General features: G+C 40.3%; 1 protein-coding gene across 1 annotated transcript in view; it reads right to left on the bottom strand.

Annotated features, from left to right (window-relative positions):
- NYAP2 (neuronal tyrosine-phosphorylated phosphoinositide-3-kinase adaptor 2) overlaps window positions 1–14,389 on the bottom strand; it is a 245,018-nt gene that overhangs the window by 58,565 nt on the left and 172,064 nt on the right. Inside the window, exon 4 of the mRNA XM_061205498.1 lies at window positions 13,080–13,289. Within this exon, the coding sequence (XP_061061481.1) occupies window positions 13,080–13,289 (210 nt within the window). The remainder of the gene's footprint in view (window positions 1–13,079; window positions 13,290–14,389) is intronic.

The following is a 14,389-nucleotide window of genomic DNA, read 5'->3' as shown; positions in this document are numbered from 1 at the left end:
TAGTTGAATTTAACATTAAAAGAATCAAGATGGGGAATACTGCAATGCCTGTCTTGGACAACAGATGGCAATGCAAATACGATTTGATAATGTATTCTGGTCTGCTTACAAGCTTCCAGACTTAGTCTCTGTATATGCCCAGCATAAGTCAGACAGAGCCTTCTTTTCTGTAATGTCTTCCATGGCTTTTCACAGAAACAGAAAGGACATTCTCTGTGAATAGTGGTGGTGTGCTGTACCCATAGGGCCTTTCCAAAGAAAGCCAACAACTGCCAGCCAGGAGCAATGTCAGAGCCCACTCCTCCTGGAGAGGGCACAGGGCAGGGTCATGTCCCTTCAGTGAAAGATACGAGGAGCTGGCCCTACAGTCAGAACTCAAGCATATTGTCATCATGATTCTCAAACAGGATTAATCTACTGAGAGGCAAGTAAGGTGAAGGTACCTTTTGCATTATCTGAATTGTTTATGCCTGGTTAATTATTTTTTCCCAAGAGAATCAAACAGAGAGTAGGTGGAAATTCAGAATTTCTCTAACAAGAATGAAATTACTATCAAGTTGTATTTTTTTCCAGCAGCTTTCAGGGTATCTGTATAGTATAGAACGTCATGGTCTATGCATGTGTTTAGTAGAAATCAGGTTTAAGGGACTGTGTGTGTGTGTGTGTGTGTGTGTGTACTCACACATATAGTTATGTACAGAGTATGATAAATTAGCTGACTGCAGATCGGACCACATAAGACCCAAGCTTAAAATCCATAAGTAGCTATAGATAAACACACACACACACACCCCACACCAGTTAATATCACCAAATTCCTTGACTCCAGAACTGTTCTCATAGCTTTAACCAATCATCTTGCTAGGAAAAAATGGGAAAAAGAATATAAATACTTTAGAAAAAACCTTACAAACCACAGGAAAACAAAGTCCAGTCTCCTTTCTTTCTGAATCAGGGACAATGATGTCCTCTCACAGTAAAAAATCAAGCACCATCACAGGAGAGCATAGGCTCCTTGAAGGCAGAGGTCATCTGTCATCACCTTAGAGGGTGCTGTTCAAGACAGGTGTTCTTACAAGTCTGCTGCATGAGTAAATGGCTGAACCAAAGAAAGGCAAGCACGTATAATGTTGCTATTTTATTAGGGAAAAAAAGCACATGTGTGACACGGTTGCTCAGGTGCTCTAGAATTAATTTTTAGATATATCAAAACAATCAGTTATAAACAACTCTCAGTTAGTTACAAGAACAGAGAAATTTCATGGGCTAGACAGCAAACACTTCTTTGAATTTATGAGGCAGGTTATTTGGGGCAGCATATTTATCTTCATAATTCTGTTTCCCTTGGTTTAGGATGATAATGTATTAGCTGACTTTGTAAACCTGATCCCTGAGTTTAAAATCCCGGGAGTTTAAAATCCATAAGTGGCTTCCTGGCACTTTTAGGTAAGACTCGAATCACTGATGCAGCCAGCTCAGCCTGGCTCTGTCAGACTTCTTCTCCCACATGTGCCCTCAAGTCCCAGGGTCATCACACCTCCTGGGTCCTCTCTGGATTGTTCCTTCTTCTAAGTCACCTGGGATCTCAGTTCCCCAGAGATTAGGAGGCCGTGTAACATACTTCAGAGGGAGTGTGGTGTCGTTTTCCTTGGTAGATTCTGTCACAGATTGTAGTTATACTTTTAGCTTTTGTGATTAATAGCAATCTCCTCCACTGGCATGTGCTCAGTGCCTGATAATTTTATATTGGAAAAAACAGAAGAATAAATGAATGGTTGGATAGATGAATGAATTCCTGAGCATGGAGGTGGAAAAAGGGAAACTCAACCTAATTCAATCATGGGAAGAGATCTGTACTACGGGTCAGGAACCTGAAATCCCTTTCCTGATTTGAAGCTACTACTTACCAATGAGTCTGGGCCGTTTGGTTCCTCTTGAGCAGCTGTTTGGTCACCTAAATAATCAGATCATAACACCAGCCCACAGATGCACAGGTTTTTGTGAAGATCAAATGAAATAGCACTTATTTTGAAAGCTAACACATGGTGTATAAATATAAGGCGTTATTTTAAATGGATAACCAACAAAGGTGATAAAATTCAATTCCATAATTCAGACTAAATATAATTTGCAATAATCTTAGAGCAAATTTTGTAATTCCATCAGATTTTTTTTTGCCTGTGTATTTATTTAACTGTTAATTTGAACATAAAGAACCTTAAAATCCTCTGGTTTCTTCAAGTCACAAAAATGTCTTATTGAAGTAATAACTTAAATTCTTAGTTCCTTGCACTAATTACAATTTTGAACTTTATTTCAAGGAAACACTTCTCTCCTGGCCCATTCAGGCCTGCTCCTGGCACACAGAGGAGGCGGTCCCTCTCTCTTTGCCTGTCTCCAGGTTCTTACCCCGCTGCCCCCAGCTTGATCCCCACCAAGTCTGCCCTCACAAGGGCCGAGGTAGAAGGAAGGAGGAGAGGTGAGGGGGCAGGAAAGGTCTTCTTGCCTGGCACTAGCGTGAGCCGGCGTGTCTCACACTCTGGTGTAGCAGGGAAGGAAAGAGAGGTTAATACTCTCTTCTTGGGGTGCTTTCAAGTATACCCTGAGGGGCCCTCATGGTTAGCTATCTCTCACCTGAAGATCTCCTGGCTGTTTGGCCACTGGGCATCCTGTGGATGGACCTTGAGCCATGTCCTGCAGAGTCCTAGCCGTTCCTGGCAGTCACGTGACCTAAGCCACCTCCAGGGTTTCTCTCCTAACGGGTTTCTCTCCATGGCCTAACCTGGTCCACGGGAAACACACTTTATACACATCTTTAACCCATCGGCAGTGGCTGCAGCGTGACTTGCCAAGCAGCTGTCTGCTCTGTGGTCATAGGCTATTCAGCTAACCTCTAGTACTTTTTTTTTAACAGTGTCCCTTCAATGACTAGAAACAAATAATAAGATTTCCGGGTGGTCCCGTGAAAGTCTATCTCACTTGATTTTTCACTGGGGGAGACAGTTCTCACTTCTCATCCCTTCTCTATGAGGGATGGAGGTTCATCTCTCTCTCTCTCTCTCTCTCTCTCTCTCTCACACACACACACACACACACACACACACACACACACACACACAGTCTATCTCGGAGTCTCTAATAGCTGGTTTCTAGCCTCTCAGCCTCTACCCCCTTTCCTAGGCTAGAGAAAGGAGTTCAGTTAAGGACAATAACATTCACTTCAATCACCTCCTTTGCAAATTCTGATTCTGTGGTCTAGGTTTTTGCTTTGGACTGTGGGAGTAATCACCTCCTATCATTTTGTAATTAGCCTGCCGCATTTTATACCCTGCTGGTTTACATTCAAACCCCATAAAGACACACTTTGGCTTCTTAAAATGGTTCAGACCAAGTTCTCCTTTTCTGGTTGTTTCTCAAAGCCATATCACCAGTATTAGGAGAAACACCAATAAAACCATTTCTCTGGTGAACACAAATTCTAGCAGCCAGAATTCGCAGTTTTCTGCAGAGAAGTCAAAGTGGGATGATTGGAGATATGACTTACATTATTCTCCAAAGACTCTCCACGTGAGAATTCTGTTATGTGTTTACTACCAGAATTCAGAAAGGCAGAGCTAAACTCTAGAGTGTGAAATTAGTGAGCAGAACCTAGCAACTGGATCTGGCCAGTGTTGGCCGAGGAAATAACCCAGCATCCAATTAGAACTGGGAAGAAGAGCAGATGTGGAAAGCCGAGTTCTGGTGCCTGAGCCGAGGGTACAGAACGACAGCCTTGAGGGTCGTAGATGCCGAAGCCCACAGCTGCCTGCGGCGATGCGGAGCCACGCAGGAAGTTAGTCAATATCCTACAGCGAAGCCTGAATTACCTTGGGGCCTGAATCCTACCAGACTGGTTTGTGGTTCCTGTTGCATTATAACAATGAACATAACAGAAATGACAGTCTCTATAAATCCACAGGCCCCAAACGGTTAAAACCATGACAGTTAAAAATGATGCTTTGAAAAGTGGGATGGTGGAGCAAAAGACGGGAGGGTGGGTTTTCACTTTTTTCTTTGACTTTTGGTTTTTCAATAAGCATGCTTCAGTCAAATAATAATAATAATAAAATATTTCCATCTGATGGAAAACCAGCAAAATTCAAATAGACCTTGGCAGCTATAATCAGTTAATGATTTCACACTACACCCAAACTCGGTGAGTTAGAAAGACACTCGCTGAGTTTTGTTCTTGAGTCTATGGATCAGTTGGGTAGTTTTTCTGGACTGGGCTGGGCTCACTCATGCATCGTGGTCAGCTGTGGGTCAGGTATGTGTTTCTGCTCTTTCATGCTGTGTTTTCTCACATGCTTGGGGGTTGGCTGGCTGGAGGCTGAGGACTCTTGGCTTTCCTCCGTATGTATCTCATTCTCCAACAGGCTAGCTCAAATTTGTTTACGTGGTGGAGGTAGGGTTGGAAATAGTGAACATAAGCATTCATGGCCTCTTGAGGCTGAGGCTCAGAACGGACACACAGTTACTTCCATCTCACTCTATCCGGCAATGCAAGACTCAAGGCCAACCCAGATTTAAGGGGTAGGAAATAGACCTTACTTCTTGATAAGGAGCTATTAAAGCACATTGCAAAGAGCATGGATACAAGGAGAGGGGAATGATTGGGACCATTACTGCAACTACAGCATCCCAAAGGTGCCAGGCCACGTGAAAAAAATGGAAGAGGGAAAAGAGAATAGCGTTTGGGAATTATGTAGCCATATTAAAATGTTTACTGTTAATCAGGTTCTAAAAGTAAATCTTTTTCATCCACACTTCAGTGAGTGAGCTGCAGAGAACACTCTATCCCCTCTTACGTGCCTAGTTCCTACTCATCATGCTAGTACCAAATTTAATATCACTTTCTCCAGGAAGCCTGTCTGAATTACCTTCCTTTTAGACAGTGAATAAATCATGTGATTGTTCCCAGCATTCCCTCCTCATATAATTTATAAGACTCTGTTACTTTATTCTCTGTCTTCCCTGCTGGACCAGGAGCTCTGGGGGGTGTGGGTCTGGTCTATCACGTTTATCTTGCACCCCCAGCACCTAGTCCCTGCATGGCACAGAGTAGATGCTGAATCAACTTTTGTTAAATGAACACAAAGGGAATGAACGACTGAATTAATGGATGAATGAATGTCAAGTTGGGTAGTTATTAAAGAAATGTATACATTTGTGGATATCGGTATTTTCTTGCGATACCTATATCCTTGCTAACCTGGTTTTAAATCCATTCATTGCTACCAAGTAGAAAAGAAACACTGTGAGAAATTAAGATGACTCTTTGATAACTACGTATAATGCAGCAAGCAAGTTTTAAAGCCTGCACCTGATATTTTCTCCAAATTTCACAAGTGCAAACTGAAGAGAATCCAAAAATGGCCTTTACACTGGCCCAAAAACTTTGTTGGAAAATGTACAAATAAATGAAGCACAGGTTGTTGCACTAGTAGTGGCCTTATAACCAATTTACACTCTGTGTAACTAAAGAAAACCTTATATTTGCAATGCGCTGAGCTTTCCAAAGGAAATATTCAGTCTTAGTCCTAGAAAAAAAATCAGAGACCTTTCTAGTAAAATTGAATGGGAACAGAATAAGCCATGGTCTACTAGCTATTACAAGTCAGATTTGTACCAGACGTTCCTATACATTTCTGAGTTTAATCCTCATAATAACCTACACGGTGACATTTCCTTTATCTTTTCTGTAAAGATAGAGAAACTGGGGCACAGCCGTGTTACATAATTTCCTCAAGCTATTAGCACCAAAATGTGAATTTATTAACATTGTCGTAAAGCATGATTTACTTAAAAAAAAAGCAAAACTATATCGATTTACTATGGTTTGCCAGGAATTACTGTTATAAGTACTGTTCCACAATTCCTAGTCCTGTTGCCCAATGCCTGCTTCTTGCCTGTTTCTCATTCTTGCTGCCCGACTTGTGCACATGGGAGCCTTCCTGGATATGAATATTTTTGAGTTATGGTTGCCAGGAGGTTTATCAGCAAAGTTAGCCAGTCATTCCAGGTTATCAAATAAAGTATGGTAAATATGTTTCAGAATTTCATACATCAACTGGTAATTATCAATTTTCAAAGACCAGACTCTTAGGTTCAATTGCAGTTCCCTTTCCTGAATCCTAGTTTTCTGCTGCTTTTATTAAATGGTCCCCATTCTGCTAAATCTTCTTCCCAGAGATCCACTCTTAGGTCTTTAGCTAACACCCTAACATCTCTGTGATCTTTCCAGTCTTAAAAGGCGTGGTTAGAATATGAATTAGCGTAGAAAATGTCTTATGAACTGTAGTTTGGGGTGCAGGTGTGCTAAATGCCATGCTGGAGACAGAGCTCTCACCATTCCCAGCAAAACAACCCGTGACTCCTTTCTACTTCTCTTGCTACCTTCTTTGTTTAAATTCTGCTCAGTTCAAGGTCCAGCTCAAATGCCACTACTCATAGGAAACTTTCCTTCATTATCACAGACGAGTGAGTCTCTCAGCTCTCCTGCAAAGATACGTGCAAAGGTATCTGGGATCATACTAATAACAAGCATTTATTTAATATTCATTGTATTCCACACACCATGCTAAGTGTGTTAATATGTTATCTCATTTAATTCTCACCTTTAATTTGCAGTAGTATCTATGAATTAGGTACTATTATCATCCATCTTTTGTGGATGAAGGTCAGAGTGATGATGGGACATGCCCGATGTCATCACTAATAAAAACAGAGTCTGGATTTAAATCTAGATCTTCTGAATGCCCAAACCTCAGTGCTCAATGACTATATTATACTTTATTCACGCACTTACAATTAATATAAAATTTCCTCTATTATTCTACAAATGTGGTGTGCAAAAAATGGTGTATTTCTGTTTTCTTCAACTAAAATTAAATTCATATGTTTTCCACTTCTCTGAAGTGTGCACAGGACTCCTCGTGGATATGAAGGGCTGACCCATGAATGGTGGTGGAAAATGCTTCCCTTCAATGGATCCTGAAAAGGCCCAGAACTGTTCTACAGATCAGAATGTACAAGATGGCACCTTTCGTCTTCATCCCACACTGGTACACAGCGTGGGAAGCTTGGAGTCTGTCTTCCAAGTATAACTATCCCCTTGAAGTATAAAATGCCATATTCTGGAGTTCAGAACCATAAAGCAGGAAGTCCAGCCTCACTGAAAACCCCTTGGAAACTTCACCCTAACTGTCCTCCCTCCCAATCAGAGACTGGGCCACTTTGCCAGGATGCTGAGAAAGGATTAGGCCACTGGTCCTTACTATTCATGGAATGCCAGACCTCTGTACCTTTTCCAGAATTAAGAAATTCTCCCTGCCTTCTTGACCATCACAGGTCATATGCCTCTTTCTAATCGCCCCTCCTGTTCTCAGCATAGCCTTCTCAAGGAGCTGCAGTTTCTAGAAAATAAAAACAGGGGGGCAAGATATTTACTGGCATCTGCTGTTTCTACTGTAACCCAGCCTCCCTGTGATTCAGGGTCAAATGCATGCCTCCACCAACTGGTCATCGCTTGATTTTACTTTATTTTATTCTATTTTGTTTTGTTTTCTGTTTTTTTAAATTTATTTTTTGAATTTTTATTTATTTTTTAAGTTTTTATTTTATATTGTCTACTAGTTGATTTACAGTGTTGTGTTAGTGTCAGGTGTACAGCAAAGTGAGTCGGTTATACATATACATATATCTATTCTTTTTCAAATTCTTTTCCCATTAGGTTATTACAGAATATTGAGTAGAGTTCCCTGTGCTACACAGTAGGTCCTTGTTGGTTATCTATTTTAAATATAGTAGTGTGTATATGTCATACAAACCAGAAAATGCAAATGGACATCCTTTATGTCTTATTCAGCCAGAGGAAGCAAATTATTTGATTCAATGTTTTTAAAAAATTTAGCTCTATTGAAAAATTGAGAGATTTCGTGTTACAGTAATTAAATCTGGGAATTTGGGGTGAGCCTCTCTCATGGCGAGCATCAACTGGTACTGAGTAGCTTCTGTCCCCTTGAGATGCTCCGGTACTTTCCAGGTCACCTGCATTTCCATCATTCCATCCTGATGTTCGTCAGCTTGCAATAGATTTCCTTTGCAATGCCAAAATATTTCTCCAGGTTTATGCTTCTGACAAATGTGGAAATACATAACTTAGACCAAAAGAACTTCAAGTTTCAAGAAAAATGGGGAAAATATTTTCTTTTGTGAGAGCAAAGAATAGTTCTATGTATGCAATGTATAAGCAAAACATATCTGTTTTGAAGAAAGCACCTCTCCTAATTCACTCACTGATGTTACCTGCCTGTCACCAGGCATCTCAGTTTGCATCCCATGGTGGATATTCTCAGAGAGCAAAAACACACCAGTCTGAATACACAGAAACTGGGGTCATTTTAAGATCGTCTCATTTATAGTGTTAAGCCAAGGCCTCTGAGTTTACTTCCAAAATTGCTTTTACAGTCAGGCAGGCCTGGCAGGACTAAGTCAGGAGAGGTCTGCCTCAGCCTTTGTTCATCTTCCTCACCCCATGTAGAAAGTTCTCCCTCTATATTTCTATGCAATTAATAATAATAATAATAATAATAAATGATTTTTAAACAGACCTGATACAATCCTGGTTAAAGACTCAATGTCTCCCATTAAGCCCTCCATCCTTTTTCTAGCCTGCCCTCATTTTTTGTTCTCTGAATGATTTTAAATGTATAGTAAAAAGTAGATAATAATGAAAATAATACATTTAATTATAATCTAATTCATTTATGCTCAATAGTTTTGTGTCATAAAGAAGCATAGTAATATTGTAGAGTGGCAGAGACCATGTTTTATGTTTTATGTACCCTATAGTGTGTGTATGTATGTGTGTGTGTGTTTGTCCCCAGAAACTATAACAGAGATGGATACAAGCTTGCAAACTATCTGTTGATGGATTTAGTAATTGAAATCTAACTTTTTGTTAATACAATATTACTGGTATAATTTCTACTTTTTCTCATGAGCATTTGGGTTCCAGTCTTCCACCACCTTCAAGACTCTCCCCCTGGGGAATCTCTGATTTACTAAACAACGGTGACTTGAATAAAGTGCCACAGCAACCAGCGGCACTGTTAATTAGAACTGAGATCTCCTGACACGCTTACCCACTTTACTTCAGCATTTCCTCCATTCCTCAAAAGAGCTGTTAAGAACAACCATTTCAAGTGGCTAAACTACTTTTGTTAAAGCAAATAGTCTGTGACTGGTAGCAGTTGGTGTGCCTTTGTATGCGTGTGTGTGTGTCTGTGTGTGTGTGTGTCTATGTGTTAGTGAAACAGAGAAAGAAAGAACCAGAAGCAGAAAGTTAATGGACGCAGAGAGGGGGGATTTACAAGTGGAACTGGTGGAACCTTCTTATATCTTGAGCATTAGGTGTGGAGCTGAGTACCTCCTTGTTTAGGGAAGAGGGTTATAGGTCGCAGTTCTAGTGTAGTGTAGGAAGGGGATTTCATAGTCCAGTGGCCCCGTGTCAAGGAAACAATAATGAAGTGTGAAGAGAACAGGGATAAAGAGTAAATACTGACTCACTCTCTTTTGTTCCAAAAAAGCAAGTCCAAAATGCTCTCTTCACATAGTTATTTGCCTAGTCTGGACAAAGGCCATCTCACTGATGAGGATAATTCTTTAAGGAGTGCACCATTTGTTTAAAACCCCAAAGGTGAGTGAACTTTATATTCAAATATCAATATTCTACCTTTTTTTGCTAGTGGAACTATGCCATTTTCTAGTACAGAATTGGCACATTTTAGGCTCTTTCTTTTTAGAAAAATTATAACTACCCATATAACAAATATTTTGCCTTTTCTCCTCTTCCCCTCAAAATTGGAATAAAATAGCCCATTCTCAAGGCTCTGGTAACACTTTTCCACTCATACAAAGGTAAAAAGTTGCAGAACAGAAAATAACATTTGTCTTGTTGGAGGATTATAGGAACATTGTTACCAGACCTATCTGCATAGCTGCAAGTACAAAGGATTCTGGCACCAGGAAGTTTCCAACAACCAGCCACAACCCCTCCCCTTTTAGTATAAAAAAAGCTGGAATTCTATCTCAGGAAAGATGGTTCTTTGGAACACTAGCCCACCATCTTCTGGGTCTGCTGGTTTTACAAATAAAGTCACTATTCCTTGCCCCAACACCTCGTCTCTCAATTTATTGGCCTGTCATGCAGTGAGCAGTAAAAGCTTGGACTCATTAACAATGCTGACTATCTCTGTCTGAGTAAATGGTTTCCCAGTCACCCATGCTTGAAGCCTTGGAGTTACCATTGGATCTTTCATGATGAAAACTGAATTATATTATATCTATCTTAAAAATATTCAAATGACTACAAAAGTCCACCACATAATGTTCAAAACCTAACCATGATGGGGCAGATAACTGTCTATTGCTTATGCAACACTCCCTCCCCATCCCTGCAAATAGGCTGTTGATTTCATTTCCAGGTATAAGGCAGAGTTCCCTTGATTCAAGGGAAAGAAAGGCCCTCTATAAGCCCATGGAAATCCCATTCCTCTTCACTCAGTGATTGACCTAGAGGATGTTTCCCAGATCTGGCCAAGTAGATCAAGGAGAGAGTCTGAAGGAGCATGATGCCCAGAAATGTCTCCTCAGCTTGTGATCACAAATACAACCATCAAGGGTAGCAGAAGAGAAGAGTTAGAAGGATAGAAAGTTCCTGGGTCCTCAGTGATATCACTAAACAGTTACAAGACCCCTGCAACTGCCTACCTCCAGACCCAGCACTATGGAGAGTTAACAGAAGCCAGTATTACTTTAGCCACTGTTAATTGGTACTCTGTGACTGAAAGCATTTCTGTTTAATGCACAAGGCCCTTCAGGATTCTTGCTATCTGGTCCCACCCTACTTTGCAGTTTCTTCAACCTTCCCCAACCCTTCACAGCAAAGGTTCCATCCCGTAGTGTTTTAGATTTTCTTTTAGAAGGCTGACTTATTTCTTCCGTGTCCTCCAGGTGAGCAGCTCTTGATGGTTCAAGCTCTAGCTCAAAATGTTACCTCCTCAAGCAATGATTACTTTATCTATCCACCAAAAGCCTCTGATTGTTTTTCCTGAAATCACACCCTCCCAAGAAAAATTAATTTCTCCTCTGTGTTGCGTATTATTTGTATATAACACATTCTATTGCAATGATCCATTCATCTGTCTTGCACTTGCCTTTGAGCCCCCAAATATGAGGATGTCTTACTCATCACTGTACTCACAGATCCTAGAATAGTGGCTATTTTACGTAATAAACACTCAGCTAATGCTTCTGGATTTTATAAAATACCCGTGGTCACAAGAGGAGCAGATACTATTCATGGTTTTTTTGGATAGAACTGGTACAAACTTAGATAATCATTAAAAATATACTACTAATAAACCTAAAACAAATCACAATTCCCCACTGAATAGTGATGTCAACCTTCTTTGGGAGTGGCTTTTTTTATTTCTACAAAATGCTATTTGTTCCCTATGTTTTTTTTTTTCTTTCTGACAAAATGCACAGATATCTTCTTCTCATATACCTATAGATATTTATACTTTACTATCAAAAATATATTTTTAGAGTTCTGCTAAATTCATGTAATGTTCCTTCTCTGAGAGTTGAACTCACGCTGTTGATTACCCATATGATACATGATATGGCTGCATCACCAAAGCTTTTAGTTACATTTTCAGTCTGGGGAAGCTGTTGCTCTACCTCTGCCTGGGTATTGTTCTAGAAATATCCCTTCCCCAATATAGAGATCATTCATCCTGTTCCAGTTTTTTTGTTTTTGTTTTTGTTTTTTGGCTGTGTTCGGTCTTCATTGCTGCACGCAGGCTTTCTCTCTAGTTGTGGTGCATGGGCTTCTCATTGCAGTGGCTTCTCTTGTTGCGGAGCATGGGTTCTAGGCACGTGAGCTTCAGTAGTTGTGGCACGTGGGCTCAGTAGTTGTGGCTCACGGGCTCTAGAGTGCAGGCCCAGTAGTTGTGGTTCACGGGCTTAGCTGCTCCGCGGCATGTGGGTTCCTCCCGGACCAGGGCTTGAACCCACGTCCCCTGCATTGGCAAGCAGATTCTTAACCACTGCGCCACCAGGGAAGACCCCTGTTCCAGTTTTAACTTGTGCGTGACTGTCAGAGAGACCACAGGCTAAACTCATGCTAATTGCTTTCCAAGATGAATATCAGAGTTGAAAAAACATTAAAGAATTGGTCTTTTCTTCAGAGCCCTAACACTCTTAAGGAATAGAAATCTGAAAACTACAGGCAGCTGCTGGATTATTTGCTGTTTATTTCAATTGACAGCTCTCTGAGTCCACCATATAGATCAATCAGTTCAAAGCACACATATTCTGCCTTTTAAAAATTGATGTTTAATAATATTTATCTATTAACAATGCAAAACTGCATCACAGATTTTAATTTCAACTTGTGAATTTAAAGGTGTGTTAGATTATAATTTTCCAGCTCTTTTGACCTATAGGGAAACTTAGTACCTTGCCCAATGACCAGTTACTGTCTTCAGCTTATTATTGATACATCAAATGTCTCATAATATTTACTCTCTCTACTGCCTTCAGATAGTCTTTGCTACATTTTTATCCTCAATTTTACTTCCTATTCATTTTTTCCCAGTTGTCTAGAATTTTTTTGAAGCAAAGGAGGCATAAACTCTAAATTACTTCAATTTTATAAATGAAAACTGCTTTAGATGAGCCCTGAGGATTTTTTTTTTTTAAGAAATTTAATGCAAGACAGTTGGAGTTGTCAGGGCTGCTGCATTGCACAGCTCCGAAAAGCACCATTCACTTCTCTATCATCCATGTGAAGAATGTTCCCTGTAGCGTACCACATACTGTTACCTCCTTTTGTGTGCAGGGCTACTTACGCTGTCTCTATGAGTAGAGACAGAGATATCTGTGGTTATGGTTTTCTAAGTGATAATTGCATAAAAGCAGTTTCTAGACACCTGAGGACTTACCATCCAGGAGAACATTATCTTTCTTACCTGAGCTGTGGTTTCCTGCTAGCAAGGTGGGGCTCACAGAGCATCTTCCCAGTCTACTGGTGACCACAGGTGGCCCAGGTGTTCCGTCCCATTCCTGAGCTTTGATCGGCTCTCTGGAGGAAGATGCCCCATGATGTCCTCTCTCTTTGCTGTCCAACTTTGGTATTGGTTCCGTGCTGTGGCTCCGAACTTTCAGCTCCTCTGTTGATTCTGTGTATTAACCAGAATTATATTCTGTTAAACAAGAGTCAAATCCTTCCCAGATTCCTTAAATATTACAGAATGATTTTCTAAAATATTTTTAATATATTTTTGGAAACTTAGACTTGTGTTGAAGACTACATTTAAATAAAACAGGGACAGATCACATGGGTCTTTTTTCTGAGCTGTGCAGGTTATTATCAGCAGAAAATAGTGATCTCTTCAGAAGTAGAGAACCTCAATGAATATTCAGTATTCTTTAGTAAGTCTTCCCTTGTGCTAATCTTCAAGGAAACTTCATAAGGAGCACTTTACACTCCCTCTCTTTACTTTATCATCTTCTCTTCATTCTGCTACCCACTGTGACATGAATTTAGCATAACTACTCTCCTAAAAGTGTTTTTGCTAAAATCACCTAGTGCTTTTTAGTTGGCAAATTAAGAAGACATTTTTAAGCCATTTGATTACTCTTTGATTATTCTCTTATTGATATCTTCAATTTTCTTGGCTTCACTGATGGGCCATCTTCCTGTGGTGTGCTCTCTAACACCATTTCTGTGTCATTCATACCTTTTCTTCCTCCAAGAGTCCCTTACATGTTGATGGTCCCCAGGGTTCTAGCTTAGCCACTTTTCTCATTCTACATATATTCTTTCTGTGATTTCATCCTCCAGGATTCAGCTAGCAATTGTCTGATGGCTAGTGATTTCTGAATAGTTTATCAAAAGTCTGGACCATTCTCCTGAGCTGTAGACTCATTTATCCAACTGCCTACTGGATGAGTCCATCTGGATGCCCCTTAGGTAACACAAATTTAACATTCACATACTGCACTGACACCATTTCTACTAAACTAATGGTTCCTTCTGTCCTACCAAACATCCAAGCTAGAAACGTATCTGTCTCTTTCTTTAACCGCTACTCTCCAAATCCATCAGTCTGCAAATTCTACAGATTTTATTTCTGAATATCTTGTTTTCCCTTCTGTTGCACTTTGTATCATGTCTACCTCAACTGTTCTGGTTCAAGCTCTAATCATCACCCTGAATTATTGCAACCTGCCTCCTTGACTCTATCCTTGACTCCCCAAAATACAAGCTCCGTACACT

The sequence above is a fragment of the Eubalaena glacialis genome, chromosome 1, assembly GCF_028564815.1.
Source record: "Eubalaena glacialis isolate mEubGla1 chromosome 1, mEubGla1.1.hap2.+ XY, whole genome shotgun sequence".
Taxonomy (NCBI): Eukaryota; Metazoa; Chordata; class Mammalia; order Artiodactyla; family Balaenidae; genus Eubalaena; species Eubalaena glacialis.
The sequence above is the reverse complement of the archived record's forward strand: the minus strand, read 5'-3'. Positions and strand labels throughout refer to the sequence as shown.